Source organism: Chinchilla lanigera, unplaced genomic scaffold (assembly GCF_000276665.1).
Source record: "Chinchilla lanigera isolate Chin_1 unplaced genomic scaffold, ChiLan1.0 scaffold00036, whole genome shotgun sequence".
Lineage (NCBI taxonomy): Eukaryota > Metazoa > Chordata > Mammalia > Rodentia > Chinchillidae > Chinchilla > Chinchilla lanigera.
Genome location: NW_004955437.1, coordinates 9,012,556 through 9,027,718, shown reverse-complemented (window position 1 = coordinate 9,027,718; position 15,163 = coordinate 9,012,556). Strand labels below are relative to the sequence as shown.

At 53.4% G+C, this 15,163-nt stretch overlaps 3 protein-coding genes across 7 annotated transcripts in view; 2 read left to right on the top strand and 1 right to left on the bottom strand.

Moving 5' to 3' along the window:
- The window catches only part of Klc4 (kinesin light chain 4), a 13,154-nt gene extending 8,308 nt beyond the window's left edge, over positions 1 to 4,846 (bottom strand). Inside the window, exons 1-3 of one of the 2 annotated variants that reach the window (XM_005389752.2) lie at positions 4,766 to 4,846; positions 2,759 to 3,041; positions 1,011 to 1,241 (exon numbers count right to left, since the gene is read on the bottom strand). In XM_005389752.2, coding sequence (XP_005389809.1) covers positions 1,011 to 1,241; positions 2,759 to 3,016 — 489 coding nt within the window. In that variant the 5' untranslated portion in view covers positions 3,017 to 3,041; positions 4,766 to 4,846. Of the gene's footprint in view, positions 1 to 1,010; positions 1,242 to 2,758; positions 3,042 to 3,901; positions 3,991 to 4,765 lie in introns of those variants that run through there. The other variant, XM_005389751.2, reaches the window with a different exon arrangement.
- On the top strand, positions 4,721 to 9,228 carry Mrpl2 (mitochondrial ribosomal protein L2). 2 transcript variants are annotated; one of them, XM_013516965.1, is made up of 7 exons: positions 4,721 to 4,799; positions 6,712 to 6,877; positions 7,403 to 7,544; positions 8,013 to 8,128; positions 8,201 to 8,311; positions 8,616 to 8,689; positions 8,982 to 9,228. In XM_013516965.1, the coding sequence occupies exons 2-7, from the start codon at positions 6,715 to 6,717 to the stop codon at positions 9,192 to 9,194; spliced, it is 819 nt and encodes a 272-aa protein (XP_013372419.1). In that variant the 5' UTR covers positions 4,721 to 4,799; positions 6,712 to 6,714; the 3' UTR covers positions 9,195 to 9,228. The 2 variants fall into 2 exon arrangements, with proteins under 2 accessions (XP_013372419.1, XP_005389810.1); XM_005389753.2 differs by lacking the exon at positions 4,721 to 4,799 and adding an exon at positions 4,959 to 5,181.
- Positions 9,229 to 9,458: 230 nt separating this feature from the next.
- Cul7 (cullin 7) overlaps positions 9,459 to 15,163 on the top strand; it is a 14,779-nt gene continuing 9,074 nt past the window's right edge. For 2 of the 3 annotated variants that reach the window (XM_005389748.2, XM_013516962.1), the window contains exons 1-7: positions 9,459 to 9,780; positions 10,430 to 11,017; positions 11,436 to 11,587; positions 11,724 to 12,206; positions 12,648 to 12,786; positions 12,880 to 13,076; positions 13,340 to 13,559. In XM_005389748.2, coding sequence (XP_005389805.1) covers positions 10,438 to 11,017; positions 11,436 to 11,587; positions 11,724 to 12,206; positions 12,648 to 12,786; positions 12,880 to 13,076; positions 13,340 to 13,559 — 1,771 coding nt within the window. In that variant the 5' untranslated portion in view covers positions 9,459 to 9,780; positions 10,430 to 10,437. The remainder of the gene's footprint in view (positions 9,781 to 10,429; positions 11,018 to 11,435; positions 11,588 to 11,723; positions 12,207 to 12,647; positions 12,787 to 12,879; positions 13,077 to 13,339; positions 13,560 to 15,163) is intronic. The other variant, XM_013516963.1, reaches the window with a different exon arrangement.

Sequence of the window (15,163 nt, the reverse complement as noted above, 5' to 3'; positions counted from 1 at the left end):
CATGTGCTATCACTCCCAGCCAGGACAGGATCTTCAGACTGTCCTTTCCTTCACACCCAGAAAGTTCCCTTCCTTACCACCCTCACTGTCCAGTCTCCCCCTCCCCCAGCTCAACTCCTACAATTATAGCCCCATGCTGATCCCTGTGTGTTTAAACTGATTATACGTCTGTCCTGTCTGTCCTGAGGGATGGAGCATGTCTGATCTTCCTGACACATACCCAAAGTGTCCAGCTCAGCCTCATGCCTATCATGGGCCCCTGCGTGCTCTGGACTCAGTTCCAGCCTTTCATCATGTACCCTATTCCACCCTGGAAAAATGTGCTTCTCCCAGTAGGAATCTGACCTCATACAAAGGCCTCCAACCTCCTACCAGCTTCACTGCCGTGTGTCACGCAAATCACTTAGGTACTCTCGCTGGCCAGACCAGCTCTGCAGCCTGGACCCTCTCTCCAGCCTGGAAAGCACCTCTTTGCCTGTATTATCCTTCAGACTACATCAACTCCGAATGCAGGGGTTACAGGTGTCCACCACCACACCTGGCTACTCCCAGGGTTTTCTGCGTCTCTTCTACACACTTCTGTCACTGAACAGGCACAGAAAGCTGTGCATCATCATAAAAGCCTGCTCAGTAAGAGTTGAATTTCACTCACTTTGAGAGCAAATGTCAAGAAGGTCTTATGCAACTTGGGCTATGGTTTCTCTGACTGTAGGACCCAGGATTGGAGAGTGCATCGTCCAGTGCTTATCTCCCTCCCCTCACAAACGTATGACCACTAGAAAAAGCACTGGCTGCCCATGTGCTGAGGCAGTGCACAGTGCCTAGCACACGTTCCATGTTGGCTGAATGACTGAAAACTGCTTTCGCCTCTGCTGTCACCTGGAGTTGGTGCCAGGACTGGAAAAGGAACTCTCCCGGGTGGGGACTGGTTGGGCACTATTGCTGGCCCCTGAGGATCAGGGGCAACTGCCCTGATCACAGGCCCTGATGCCCAGCCCACACCTGCTCACCGTGGCATGCCCGTCCTCGTCGTATTGCCGCAGCTGTCCGAGGAACTCCAGGTGCTTCTTTTCCTCCTCCAGCTGGGCCACAGCCTGTTCGCTGCGCTGCAGCCGCTGCTGGGTGCCAGCCAGCTCATCGCGGAGCCACTGGTTCTCCTGGCACAGCCGCCGCACCTGAGCCCGCAGCTTCTGTTTCTCCGACTCCACTGTACTCAGGTGGCTGGCGAGGGCCAGCATCACCTATGTGGGCACAGCCTGTGAGCTTGGGGCTCTGGATACAGTGTTCAGGGACAGGCAGGAGGGAAGCCTCCTGAGAGGGGCTCAATCTGGCAGGGCACAGAGGAGCCAGTGGGCAGGAGTGTGGAGCAGCAGCTCTACCCTCTTAATATACCCCAAATCCAATTTCCCTCCATCTCATTGCCATTAGCCTCAGCCAGGCCACCAATTCCCACCTGAATAACCGTATCAGCCTCCCACATGGCCTCCCTATTCTGTTCAAATTCCCCTAGTCAGGGCTGGGGATATAGCTCAGCGGAACAGTGCCTGCCTGGCAAGTACAAGGTCCTGAGTTCGATTCCCAGTACCAAAAAACCCCCCAAATTTCCCTAGTCTATTCTCAGCTTGGCAGCCAGATGATAGCAAGAGACCACATCATTCCTCAAAACATTCCAACCATTTCCCTCTCTTTAGTAAAAGCAAAGTCCTTCTGATGGCCTACGAGTTCCACATCATCTGTCCCCTCTCTCCCAACCCCACTACTCCTCAGACTTGATTTTTCACTGTTTTCCCTCATTCATTCTATCGCAGTCACAACAGTGTCTTGATGTCCTGGCTAAATCAGGTCTTTGCACTTGCTGTTCTCCCTCTCTGCTCAGATACAGCTTCCCTACTTAATCATGAGGCATTCTCTCACCTTGAAATCTTGCTTAGACATCACCTTTTTGACTGGACCGAGAAACCCACACAGAACCGAACCAGACCGCCTGACACGAGGAGAGTATTAGGCAGGAGAGCGATGTGATGGGCTGCCGAGCAGACCAAGACAGCACTGAGCTGTGCATAAAGCTCTTGCTTTTAAGGATTTGGGGGGTGGGCAGGATGTTTGCCAGCCAGAACAGCTAAGGGAGAGGTGTTTGTGGTTAGGGTCGTTATTTTGTAAGAACATTTTTGCAAGATCATTAGGTATTTTTAGGGGCGGGGTTGGCCTTGGCAGTTGGGCCCCTTTGGGCAAGTGCAGGAGTACAGCTGGGGCGCTTTTTCTTTTTGCAAGGGGCAGGGGTCCTTTTGGGGACCTAACACTTTTCAGTGGTCTTCCTTGCATTTATTTATTTACTTACTTCTGGTATTGGGGATGGAACCAGGGTCTCGTGTATGGTTTACCACTGAACTACAAACCCCAGCCCTTTTTATTTTTTGAGACATTAATCTCCCTAAGTTGCCCAGGCAGGCCTTGATCTTTCTGCTTCAGCTTCCCAAGGAGCAGGGATTATAGGTGTGTGTGTGATTATCACTCTGGCATGCTGAATCATTTATTTGTGTACTGTCAGCCCTCAGATGGCAAAGGTTTTCATTACTGTCTTCAATGATGCTTCCCCAGTACCCAGAGGAGTTCCTGGCACATAATGCAGGCTTAACAGGCATTTACTGAATGCAACCACCGTAGGACAAGGTGATTCCAAACAACCTCCTCAAACTTCCACTCAGACAACTGTTCCTCCGTGCACTCTGAACCACCTGGCACCACCCTCCTCTCTCACCTGGGCCTCACTCAGTCCCAGCTCAATGTTTTCCATAGAACGGCGCAGCTGCCGGGCCTTCTCATGCACCAGCCCTTCCTCGTGGCCTCCCTGCTGCAGACACTCAATGGTGTGGGACAGGCTTTGTAGCACGGCCTGGTGCTCGCTGTGTAGGGCCTCTAGCCCTTGGCTCACCAGCCGAGTGCTCCCCAAGATCTCCTCTTGGCTGAGCCGGTGACCTGCTGGCTCATCCCGCTGTCCCAACACCAGGCCCGACATCCTGGTCAGGGGGACCTCGCCGGGCCTGGAGAGAAATAACACAGTTCAGCTTGGATAAAGATGAGCCAGAGGCCGAGCATCTTGTTAAGCGGGTGGGTGGTGGAGATCCAAGTGAAGGGACAAGAGTATGGGGACCCTGTGGTTTAGTCAGGGAGAGTATTTGCATTTGCAGGCCACCAAATGCAAAGTTAAGATGAAGGAAAGGAATGGACTTGAAGGAGGAAAGTCCACAGAAGGAGCAAAGGTGCTAGCAGAGGGATTGAGGACTTAAGAACAAAACAGAAGCTGGGCATAGGGATGCACACCTGTAAACCCAGCACTCAGGAGGCCGAGGCAGGCAGATCGTCAGGAGTTTGAGACCAGCCTGGGCTACAAAGTGAGCTCAAGGCCAGCCTAAACTGCATATCGAGACTGTCTCAAAAAAAAAAAAAAAAGACAATGACTCGGGGTGTAGCTCAGTGTGTAGGCCTGGGAGTTAATCTACAGTAGCTCAGGAAAAAAAAGACAAAAAAAAAAAAAAAAGAAAGAAAACAGAACAGGAATGGGAGCGTTTGTAGGGAAAGGAAGTGGGGGTGAGTGCACTACAGAGATTAAGCAGAGACTTCGGGAGAGCTGCAAAGGGAACACAGTTAAAGTAGACAACAGATATCCTCAAAACAGAAAAGTAAGTTTCAAAGTTAAATCAGGGAAGAGAGGAGGAAAAAAAAAAAAAAACAGGAGTCTTCCTCAGAGGACCCAGAGGAGAGGGTTCCAGAAGATTCAAGGTCTTCACCCTGTGTCCTCTTTCCCCATAGCCTTCGGGACGTACCTCCCAGCCCCTAGGACTCGGCCTGCCTTCCCACTTCCTCAAAAGGGCCTCGCTCCTCACCTTTGCAGTTCTCTTACCTGTGTACAGAGCACAGCCCTTGGCTACAGCGCTCAGGCCTGGCCCGGAAGAAACTCTATACTCAGCAACCAAGGATTCAGGAGGATCTGCTCTGCCCAAAGTCCAGAAGTCCGGCAGTCCCACCCTTTCTCTCGCCACTTCAGCCACCCAGAGGACCTGGCACAGAGCCCCACCCAGGACAAACACCCTCCTTCCTGCCTACAGGTCTTCAAAGACGACCAATGTCCCTCCTCCTGCCCTAGGGAGCTACTTTCTCCCAAGAAGGAAGACACTGATTAAATCAGAGACCTGCGGGGCAGGGGTGTGTCTGAGACAGGCTGAGGAGCAAAGCCCGGTCAATCCTAGCCCAGTTACTTCCATGGCTTTCTCTGTCACCATCGCCTATAACAGGCTCTGGAAGGAAGCACCTTGGGGTGCCTCTCAGGGGCCTGCTATGCCGGGAAGAAAAAGAGAACTGCTGGGTGCCTCGGTCCTAGGGACGCGGGCAGCAAGTCTTGGGCACTTGGGCTGCGATCAAGTGGCCCGGGCTGCGGACCTGCCCTTGGGCCTAGAGTGGGGACAGTGACACAAGAGGGGGCCGAGGGGACGGCGTGTGGGCGTGGAGCCGAGATCTGCGTAGCTGACGAGGACCTGACACCCAGACACCCCGAGGTCACGGCCGGTCTGCGCGCAGGGGGCGGGGCGGGCCGTCTGTCCGTCCGTCTGGACGTCGGGGGGCGGGGAAGAATCGCGGGGGGCGGAGTTTTGAATCTGGAGTTTCTTGAGGTTCATCGGTAGGGGGTTGTTCATCTGTCTGGGAATGCAAGGATAAGAGATGGCCAAGGCTTTATTCCTCAGCCCCAGCGGAACCCTCAAAGACTCACCTGCAGTCTGTCGATCTGGCTGCCTCCTTTGCCGGTACTGCCCCTTTAAATCCATCATGGCTGCCGCTCGCGGCAATTGTTTTGACGGCTCTCGGGGCGGGGGCGGTTCCTCTGTCACGAGACCTCAGAGGCACACGAGGATTGGCTCTGAAAGCGCTCTGGGCGGAGCGGAGGCGTTTCTCCGGCGCGGCCTCCAGTTCTCTTTCGTCCTCCTAACGTCATTGGAAAGAGACAGCCCCGGGCTGGTGACGTCACCCAGAGCGCCGGATAACCAAATTCTAGGAGTAGCGCGCTGAGCTCTGAGGGTCATTTCTGCTCTCATGGCTCTGTGGTCTTTGACTCGCGCTCTGGGCTCTCTGAGCCTGGCGCCCCCAGCTGTTAATGGACACGCCTCTCGTCTGCTCCCTACCGCTCAGGTAATCCTCATTACCGGACAAGGAGGCTGTCTCCGTTTGGGCCGCCGGAGAGAGGGCAGACGGGATGGGAGACTGGAGTGCAAGCGAGTCAGGTCGGGGGTTAAGCAGGCCCGGCACCTCGTATAAATCGCTCTCGACCTCAGCACTGTTATACTTTTTTTTTTTTTTTTTTTTTTTTTTTGAGACAGGGTCTCGATGGGTAGTTCAAGCAGTCACTGAGTTCACTGTCAGTCCAGGCAGGTCTCAAACTCGTGGCGATCCTCCTGCCTCAGCTTCCCAAGTGCTGGAATTACAGGCGTGCGCCACCGCGCCTGGCGGCTGTCTCTTTTATAAGTACCGCTGTCTTATAGGGTGAGAGTCTTCAGATGAGACACTGGGATGTAAGTGCTTTTCAGATCAGGTTGTTGAATGTTTATGCTTAAGAAGACATGAGTAATAGACATTTTAAATACGGCCAGGTTTGAAGGTTCACGGCTCTGGTCGCAGCACTTGGGAGGCTGAGGCAAGAGGATCCCCGAGAGTTCGAGACCAGCATGGGCTGCAGAGTGAGTTCAAGGCCAGCCTGAACTAATAGCAAGACCCTGTCTCAAAAAACAAACAACAACAAAACAGAAACATTTCAAATACATAAATGAACTCCTTTCAACCACTCTATAAGATAGTTGTTAGCATTCCCATTTTACATATATGAGAAAAACCTATGAGCAGTCCAAGGTCATACACCAACATGGGAGCTTGGAGCTAGGAAGTCAGCTTCAGAGGCTGTTCCCCACCTTCCTTGGAGATGGGAATTGAACCCGGGGCCTGGTGTGTGCTAAGCACTGCTGTATCACAGAGCTATGTAACCCCCTGCCCCATTCTGTGCTCCTTACCCATTATGATACTTACAAAGATGCAGTTTTTGCTGAGATTAAAGAATCCAAGACAAGATTCCAAAAATAGAAGTCTCAGGATTTCCCAGGTCCCTCCTGGACAAGTGGTGAATTACAGAAAGAAACCTACTCCTCTGGGATTCTGAGGCTGATTTTGTTAAGAGTTTGGCAGATGGATAAAGTTCAAAACCGAACTAACCTACTGTAAGAAACCAACCTACTCTCTACTGGGAATCCACCAAGGAACAAGACATAAATGATCCCACTCTTCCATTCATAGATGAAAAATTCCCAGAACATAATGCAGAGGGCAAATATCATTGTTAACAGTGGTATTTGGAAGTTACTGATTCTAGAGAAGCTTTTGGGGAAGAAAAAGCTTCCAGAGAAGGAGATTTTGAGCTAAAGGTGGAAGGAGATGACCACGGGGGGTGGGGGGAACACACATTCCATTAAATAATTAAGAGGTGAGAGGATCAAATGAGGAGAGGTGATGAACACCTGGTTAAACACTGCACTGATATTTGTGCAAGCTGTGAAGAGTGGAGGGTTTGGACAGCTGCTCTGGGACATTTCTGGGAGGTCTGTGCCCTTTCCTTGGTTCTCTGATGCTTCTCCTTCAATTAGGTTGCAAATGAAGATTTCTTTGTATTTCTAGGTGATGAGCAGTGCCCTCCCCCAGCTGCCCTCTACCTTGATGTTCTCCTGCCGCCCACTCCTTACTTCTGTGGCCGTTAATGCCAAGACTATGTCCTGGAAGAGCTGTACCAAGTACACCATTAGACCAGTGAAAATGAGGAAGTCTGGGGGTCGAGACCACACAGGTGGGAACAAGGACAAGGAGATGTAAGCAGAAAAGGGGAAAACGTACTGGGAGTTTAGACCTGTATAACACATTCATGCTTTGTAAGTTGGCAGAAGAATGTAATTAAGCATTTATTAAGGGGGTCCTTCTGCATGTGGAACATCGCTGGAGCCAGAGACAAAGCAACAGACAGCTGACCATACAGAAGAAATGCCATGACAATTTCTTTTACACCCTTCCGAAATTTATAAGTCAAAAGTATTTGAGTACAATTGACATGGTGCTTTGTTAACCTGCTGAATCTAGCAGTTCAAAAAGAATGTATGTGGAAGTTTTATACAATTTCAGTAATCATCTATTTTTATTAAACTCCGTGTACATGTTGCACCCCACCCCCACCCTAGTAGGCTATGCAAATTTTTATTGCTTTCTCTTTGTGCCGTAATTGCTGGGAAGCGCTGCATTCTGGCCCTGCACAGACCTGGTCCCCATGCTGGGAGTTGAGCCAGTCTAAACTGGATCATATCCTCTGTCTCCACTGTAGGCCGCATCAGTGTCCATGGTATTGGTGGAGGCCACAAGCAACTTTATCGCATGATTGACTTTCTGCGTTTCCGGCCAGAGGAGGAGGCCAAGCCAGAACCCTTTGAGGAGAAGGTGGTCAGAGTCCGCTATGATCCCTGTAGGCAAGTCTGGGATGTGGGACTGTCTTGGTTACTTTCCTCTCGTTGCTGGGACAAAATACCTGATGCCCAAAATTAAGGAAGGAAAGGTTTATTTCGCTTACAGTTTTGTGGAGGTTTCAGTCCATGCTTGGCAGGTTACAAGGCAGAGTGGCACATGGCAGAGGGCTACAGCTTATGGCGGCAGAACACAGCAAAAGCAACAATCACTAAAACGGAGGAATGGCGGCAAGCAGCCTCTTCCTCTCCCTTACATGTGCAAACTATCCACACCAGGGCAGGTGTAGCTCTCACACCCATAATCAATCAGACTCTAAAAGCCTGCCCCATGACTTCATGAGGCTTTGGGGGGACACCCAGACACAAACCATAACAGGGATGATGGCATTGTAGTGTGAATGTCTGCTGTGTAGCGTTTCAGAAAATGTGAGGACTTCCTGGATTGTCTCCTCACTTGTCCATCCTGAACAGGTCAGCAGACATAGCTCTGGTTGCTGGGGGCAGCCGGAAACGCTGGATCATTGCCACAGAAAACATGCAGGCAGGAGATGTGATCCTAAACTCTAACAAGATAGGCCGGATGGCAGGTGAGAGGTGGCTGCTGGGTGTGTGGGCTGGAGGCTGCAAAGGTTCGAGACCTGATGAATCCTGTCTTTTAGTTGCTGCTCAGGAAGGGGATGCACATCCTCTTGGGGCCCTACCTGTGGGGACCCTCATCAACAATGTGGAAAGTGAACCAGGCCGAGGGGCCCAGTATATCCGAGCTGCAGGTATGGGGAAAGAGCCCAGGCCCCCCAGTATGGAAGGCTAAGGGTACCTGACATCATGGTTCTCAGAACCCATGGGCCCACATCTAGCCTGAGGGCAGAGAAAAGGAAGTAAAGAGGGACATGAGGATGAATGTGTGTTGTTTTTTTTTTCGTGTTGTGTTTTGACCTAAAAAATGGCACACATTCTTCTTTGTTGTATCTGCCCCTAAAGGGTAAGGCAAGGGCAGCATGTGGGATGTGGCCCCAGGGAAACCCCACTCCTCCTCCACTGTGGAGGTGGCAAAGCTGCTCCTCCCTTCCCCAGGGACATGTGGTGTGCTGCTGAGGAAGGTGAACGGGACAGCCATTATCCAGCTGCCCTCGAAGAGGCAGATGCAGGTGTGTGGGGTCCAGGGGGTCTGTGTCTGTAGCTCCAGGCTGCTTCCAGCTGAGTCTGTCCTTCGACACATGCCTAAGCACGCTTCATCACAATGCCACCAGAATGGAATAAGGAACAGCATCTTCCGTTTTCAACTATCCAGTTCCTACTTATGCTCAGCTACATTGTGCTTTCCCCTCTCCTGTCCCGGAGTGTGACAATGTGTCAGAGTCACGCTGACACCATTGCTAGGCCCCCAACTTCCCCACCTGCCCTGGACCGTCCATTTTACCCTTCTGCTTTCTCTGGCAGGTGCTGGAGACATGCACAGCTACAGTGGGCCGAGTGTCCAACGTCGATCATAACAAACGGGTCATCGGCAAAGCCGGTCGGAACCGCTGGCTGGGCAAGAGGCCGAACAGCGGGCTGTGGCACCGCAAAGGGGGCTGGGCTGGTCGCAAGATTCGGCCTTTGCCCCCTATGAAGAGTTATGTGAAGCTGCCCTCTGCTGCTGCTCAAAGCTGATATCTCTGAACTGTAATAAAATGCCCCATTTTTATGTATGTTTGGTTTTTGGAGGGAGTAGAGACTGGTCGTGGGTAAAAGGAGCAAACGTACGGCGGGGAGAAAAGAAAAGGGCAATGGGGCGCTGGAGGTACAGATGACCTCCGAACCCTTTCCCAGCTGTACTGCTTTGGGAAGTGGGAAGGTACTTCCGGTGGCGGGAAGAAGGATGGAGAGGAAGAGGAAAGGGCGGTGCTAACGAGGGGTTTGCGTCGCCGAGGTGGCAGTCGGCGCCGCCCATCGGTCCCAGCCCCTTGCTTTCCGCTGGGTCTGGCGGAAATGAACCGCGGGCTGGGCAGTGGAGGCCCCGAGCTGGGCCCAGCGCGGGCGAGGATCAGGCCTGCTGTGTTCCAAGGCTGCCCGCCCGGCGCAGTGACCCTGCTGGGGCCAGGTTCGCGCGCCGCGCCCCTCTCCCCGCCCCCGGAGACACACCTCCTGCTCCACCGCGACTCCTTTAGGGGCAGGCCTCCGGCAGCTTCACCGCCTCCAACACGGTGCGCCCCCAGCGTGGAAGACGGGCTCGCGTTCGAACCAGTGCACTCCTAAGGTGGCCCAAACCCCACCCTGACCCCTGCGCCCACTCCACCTCCCGCCCCGCTCCCTGCCGGCTTAGAGTTCTGCGTCGGCCCAGCCCCACTCTTGCACGCTCCACCACCCACCCCATCCCCCACTCCCGATGGGCTCGCAGCGTCCGCACCAGCCTCGGCGGCGTCCAGCTGCTCCATGCATCACTGTCGCCAGCCACCCGCACCTCCCTGGCCATCGCCCTGACGCTCCACTTCTCCTTCAGTTTTTTCTTTCACCTAGCAACTCAAAATCCCGCCCTTTAGGTATTAGAGAAAGCACCCGTGTCCGCATGTGCTGGGGCTCCCGCTCCGAGCCCTGGCACCCTCAGGCCTCACTCCCTTCCCTAGCTGAGCTGCCTGCCCCAGGCCTTTCGGGCTCTGACTCCAAGGCTGGTCTGTCTGTCTTCTACTGCAGGCTGCAAGCCTTGGTGACAACCGTCTAGCTCCCAGGGTCCCCCTGCCTGGCCCTGGCTCCATCCACCCACCCTGCAGCAGGCAACTCCTGGGCTCACCCTTACCCTACCCGGACCTGCCCCTGTTGTGGCCTTTGTTTCCATGACCCTTGGATGGGCTTGATTTTCTGACCTACCCGGTCACTCTTGCTTATTCTCTTTCACGTGTGTGTCCTAGGCTCCAGGATGGTGGGGGAACTCCGCTACAGGGAATTCAGGGTGCCCCTGGGGCCTGGCTTGCACGCCTATCCTGACGAGTTGATCCGACAGCGAGTGGGCCACGACGGACACCCTGAGTATCAGATCCGCTGGCTGATCCTCAGGCGCGGAGAGGACGGGGAAGGAAGCTCTGGCCAAGTGCACTGCAAGGCTGAGCACATCCTGCTGTGGATGTCTGACGATGAGATCTATGCCAACTGCCACAAGATGCTGGGCGAGAACGGCCAGGTCATCGGGCCCTCCCAGGAGTCTGCAGCAGAGTCCGGGACCTTGGACAAATCTGTGCTGAAGGAGATGGAAACCGACGTGAAGTCCCTGATTCAGAGGGCCCTTCGGCAGCTGGAGGAGTGTGTGGGTACTGTCCCTCCTGCCCCCCTGCTCCACACCGTCCACGTGCTCAGCGCCTATGCCAGCATCGAGCCCCTCACTGGGGTCTTTAAAGACCCAAAGATCCTGGACTTGCTCGTGCACATGTTGAGTAGCCCTGATTACCAGATTCGCTGGAGCGCTGGACGGATGATACAGGCTCTGTCCTCCCATGATGCTGGTGAGGAGCAGCACGGGGAGGGAGGGAGCGCAGGAAAGGGGCTGGGGCAGCTCAGGCGTTCAGACACTGGCAGGACCTTCATTAGTATAGAAACAATTCTGTTGCCCCGTCTCGGAGAGATGGAAGAAAAGGAGGGGAGCAGGGTTGGGGTTGGGGTGGGGACATCTGCAGAAAAAGGAAAAAATCTGCAAGAACTTCCTATTAATTGGTTTTTTATGAAAGGAAGTGTTTAGACTACTGCACATTGTGTATCTGTGGATGAATAAGATAGTAAGTTGTAACTTGTGAAGCATAGCGACAAATCATATCATTCCCAACAAGTAGTACGAAGATGATTTTTACTGAGTAGAAAGCGTAGGGTAGATACCTGGGAAGGGTGAATTCAGGGAGCAGTTACTGATTGGGGTGTGGGTTACAGGAACACGGACCCAGATCCTCTTGTCATTGAGCCAACAAGAAGCCATCGAGAAGCACCTGGACTTCGACAGCCGCTGTGCCCTGCTTGCGCTGTTTGCACAGGCCACGCTAGCTGAACACCCCATGTCTTTCGAGGGCATTCAGCTGCCACAGGTATCCTGGGGACAGGGTAGGGGAAGCTGGGAATGAGATCCAAGGACCGGGCCTTTGCACCTGGCCCTGGGGACAATGTGGAAAGAGGGGTGGGAACAGTGACAAGAGGGGTGGAGACCAAAGTTGTATCCTACAGGTCCCAGGAAGGCTGCTTTTCTCCCTGGTGAAGCGGTATTTGCATGCTAACTTCCTCCTGGATCAGCTGAACAGCAGCGCTCAGGAATCAGAAGCCCCTGCAGAATTGAGCAAGGAGAGAGGCCGGCTGGATGTGGAATTCAGTATGGCCATGGGCACCCTGATCTCAGAGCTGGTGCAGGCTATGTGCTGGGACCGGGCCTCAGGCAGACCAGGAAGCTCGGCACGGTCCCCCTGTTCCATCTTCCAGCCTCAGCCAGTAGATGCCAGCCCAGTGCTCCCACCCAGCCCGGCCCGGCACTCCAGGAGGTCAAGGCAGTTCCGCTCTCGAACCGAGTTCGCAAGTGGCAATACCTACGCCTTATACGTGCGGGACGTGCTGCAGCCGGGCATGCGAGTGCGGATGCTGGAGGATTATGAGGAGATCAGTGCTGGGGATGAGGGCGAGTTCCTGCGAAGCAACAGTGGCGTGCCCCCTGCGCAGGTGAGGGGCACACGGTGGTGGGGCACTGCTGGGCACTACTGTGATGGAGTTCAGTTTGGCTCTGGTGAGCCATGCAAAGAGAAAACTCTAAGTAAGGTGAAGGGCTCAGCAATCAAAAGAGGGGCTGCTCACCTGAGAAAATGTGGGTTTTGAAGACCAACACCCAGAGACAAACAGCGTCAGACTCCCCCAGAGGTCAGGATCAAGGAGCTGGGCTGCTGGAGGCCAGGTGGAAAGTAGAGGCTTGAGCCAGCAAGGATGGGGCAAGAGGAGAGGCAGAGCCATTCCGGAAGAGGAAAGTGTTCTTTGGGTCTGTGCCAGCATTTGGCTATTTTTGGAGCTGCTTCCACACCTGGCCAGGTGGCCACGTTGTGGGTTTGGACCCTTATCCTTGGGCCACAGTGAGTCCTTAGCCCTCTCGCCCCCTCCTCTTCCCTCGAGGTGTTGTGGGAGTCAGTGGGCCGCACCTACTGGGTGTACTGGCACATGCTGGAGATCCTGGGCTTCGAGGAAGACTTCGAGGACTTGGTGGAGGCTACTGACCACCAGGAGGCAGTGGTCAGCGGAGCCCTGGGTGGAGGTGAGCTGGGCAGGGAAGCAGCACCACGCTGGGGGGCTGTGGCCTGGCTGGATGGGTGGTGCCATGACTGCGTCCCTTGGTCCATTTCCACAGTGCTGCCCTCCTGGCGCTGGAAGCCCATGACTGAGCTCTATGCTGTGCCTTACGTGCTGCCTGAGGACGAGGATGCGGAGGAGAGCGAGCACCTGAGCCAGGCTGAGTGGTGGGAGCTGCTATTCTTCATCAGGAAGCTGGACGGGGCTGACCATCGGGAGGTTATCCAGATGCTGCAGGAGAACCTGGACGGGGAGGTAGAGTCACCAGGGTGGAGGGGCCACTGTGTGGGGCGGGACAGACATCTAGAAGGCCATAGATGGGAAGTGGGGCCAGGTAGCGTAAGTGCTACAGGAGAGGCATCTGCAGAGTTCAGTGCAGGTGTGGTGGGCTTTCTGGGAGGAGCCAGGTGCCACCCAGGGGGTACTCAGGGTGGAAGACCGTGCAGGGAGACCCCCTTCCAGGCACCCCGAGAGCCGCTGCGTGTAGGGCTGCCTGCAGTGAGATCCCCTCCCCATAGTACGTGCTGGACGATGAGATCCTGGCTGAGTTGGCTGTGCCTGTGGAGTTGGCCTGCAACCTGCTGGTGGCACTGCCACAGAAACTTGACGACAGTGCCCTCAGGGATCTGCTCAACTGCCGAGTCTACAGGAAGTACAGCTCCAAGGTCCCAGCCAGGCAGCCAGCCTACCCACCCCTTCTCCAAGCTCAGGCCCAGGAAGATGCAGCCAGAGCAGAAGGTGGGTACCAGCCACGCCCAGTAGGCGGACAGGGTTGTCTTTGGGAGGGCACTCACACTGGAGAGGTATCTGTGCTGATGGTTGGGTAGCCCTGTCCAGGCGAGAAGCAACAAGAAGCATTGTACTCTCCTCAGAGGATATAGGAGGGAAGCCAGACCTGGTAGCACACATCTGTATTTCCAGCTACTTGGGATGCTGAGGTGGGAGGATCCCTTTAAACCAGAAGTTCCATAGCTCAACAGCACAGTGCCTGCCTGGCAAGTGCGAGGCCCTCAGTTCAATTCCTGATACCAAAAAATAAACCAGGAGTTCCAGACCAGAACATCACAGTGTGAGACCCTGTCTCAAAAAACAACAGGCCAGATATGGTGACTCATACTTCTAATCCTAACACTTTTGAAGGCTGAGGCAAGAGGATTGCAAGTTCGAAGCTAGCCTGATCAATTTAGCTGCTTTGCAAGACCCTGTCTCAAAATTTAAAAAAAAAAAAAGTCAAAAGGCTGAGGATATAGATCAATGGCAGAGGGTCTGTCCTAAAGTGGGAACAATCTAGCATGTAAGAAGCCCTGCCATCAACCCTCAGTACTAAGAAAAAACAAAAAACAGAAGGAGGCCAAAAAAAGAGGAAATAAAAAAGCTAGGTGTGGTACATTCCTGTAATCCTAGCACTCAGGAGGCTGAGGCAGGAGAATCACTGTGAGTTGAGGCCAGCCTGGGCTACATAGTGAGTTTAAGGCCAGCCTGAACTACATAGTAAGACCCTGTGTCAAAAAAAACAAAAAAGGCCAGGGATATGGCTCCGTGGCACCAGTGCCTGCCTGACAAGTGCAAGGTCCTAAGTTTGATTCCTGGTACAAATAAAAAAGGCCAAGCATGGTGGTACATCTGTAATCCCAGCACTTTGAGAGGCAGAGGCAAGAAGATTGTTTTGAGTTCAAGGACAGCCTGAGCTACATAGCAAGCAAGACCCTGTCTCAAAAAAAAAAAAAAAAAGAGATGTAAAGGTTAAAAATTGGAGAGTTTTTGTTGTGCAGCAGTAGGGATAGAACCCAGGGTGCTTTGCCACTGAGCTACACCCCCGTGTTTTCTTTTTTGATGGTACTAGGGGTTGAACCTAGGGCCTTCACACTAAGCTAGATCTCCAGTTCTTTTAAAAACTTCTTTTTTTTTTCCTCCAGTACTGGGGATCGAACTCACGACCTTGTGCTTGCCAGGCAGGCCCTGTGCCACTGAGCTAAATCCCCAGCACCTTAAAAACTTTTTTATGTTGAGACAGGATCTCACTAAGTCACTGAGTTGCCTGGGTTGGGCTCAAATTTACCATCCTCTTGCCCCAGCCTCCCAGAGTGCTGGGACTGTAGGCACATGCCATGGTGCCAGCTGTAAGAGATGTTCAGAAGCCTTTAAAAAGTCCTCACTTTGGGGCTGGGGATATAGCTCAGTGGCACAAGAGCCTGCCTGGCAAGTACAAGGTCCTCAGTTTGATTCCCAGTACCAAACATAAAATTAAATTAAATTAAAAATAAAAAGCTGGGAGTGGTGGCACACATGTGTAATCCCAGCACTCAGGAGGCTGAGGCAGGAGGATTGTTGTGAGTTTGAGA

What these genes read in the sequence shown, in the direction of transcription:
- Mrpl2 (XM_005389753.2), top strand. Translation starts at nt 5,086, where the DNA reads ATGGCTCTGTGGTCTTTGACTCGCGCTCTGGGCTCTCTGAGCCTGGCG. An exon ending in GTCCGCTATGATCCCTGTAG is followed by an intron (nt 7,545 to 8,012) that starts GCAAGTCTGGGA and finishes CATCCTGAACAG; the next exon opens with GTCAGCAGACATAGCTCTGG. An exon ending in CCTCGAAGAGGCAGATGCAG is followed by an intron (nt 8,690 to 8,981) that starts GTGTGTGGGGTC and finishes TTTCTCTGGCAG; the next exon opens with GTGCTGGAGACATGCACAGC.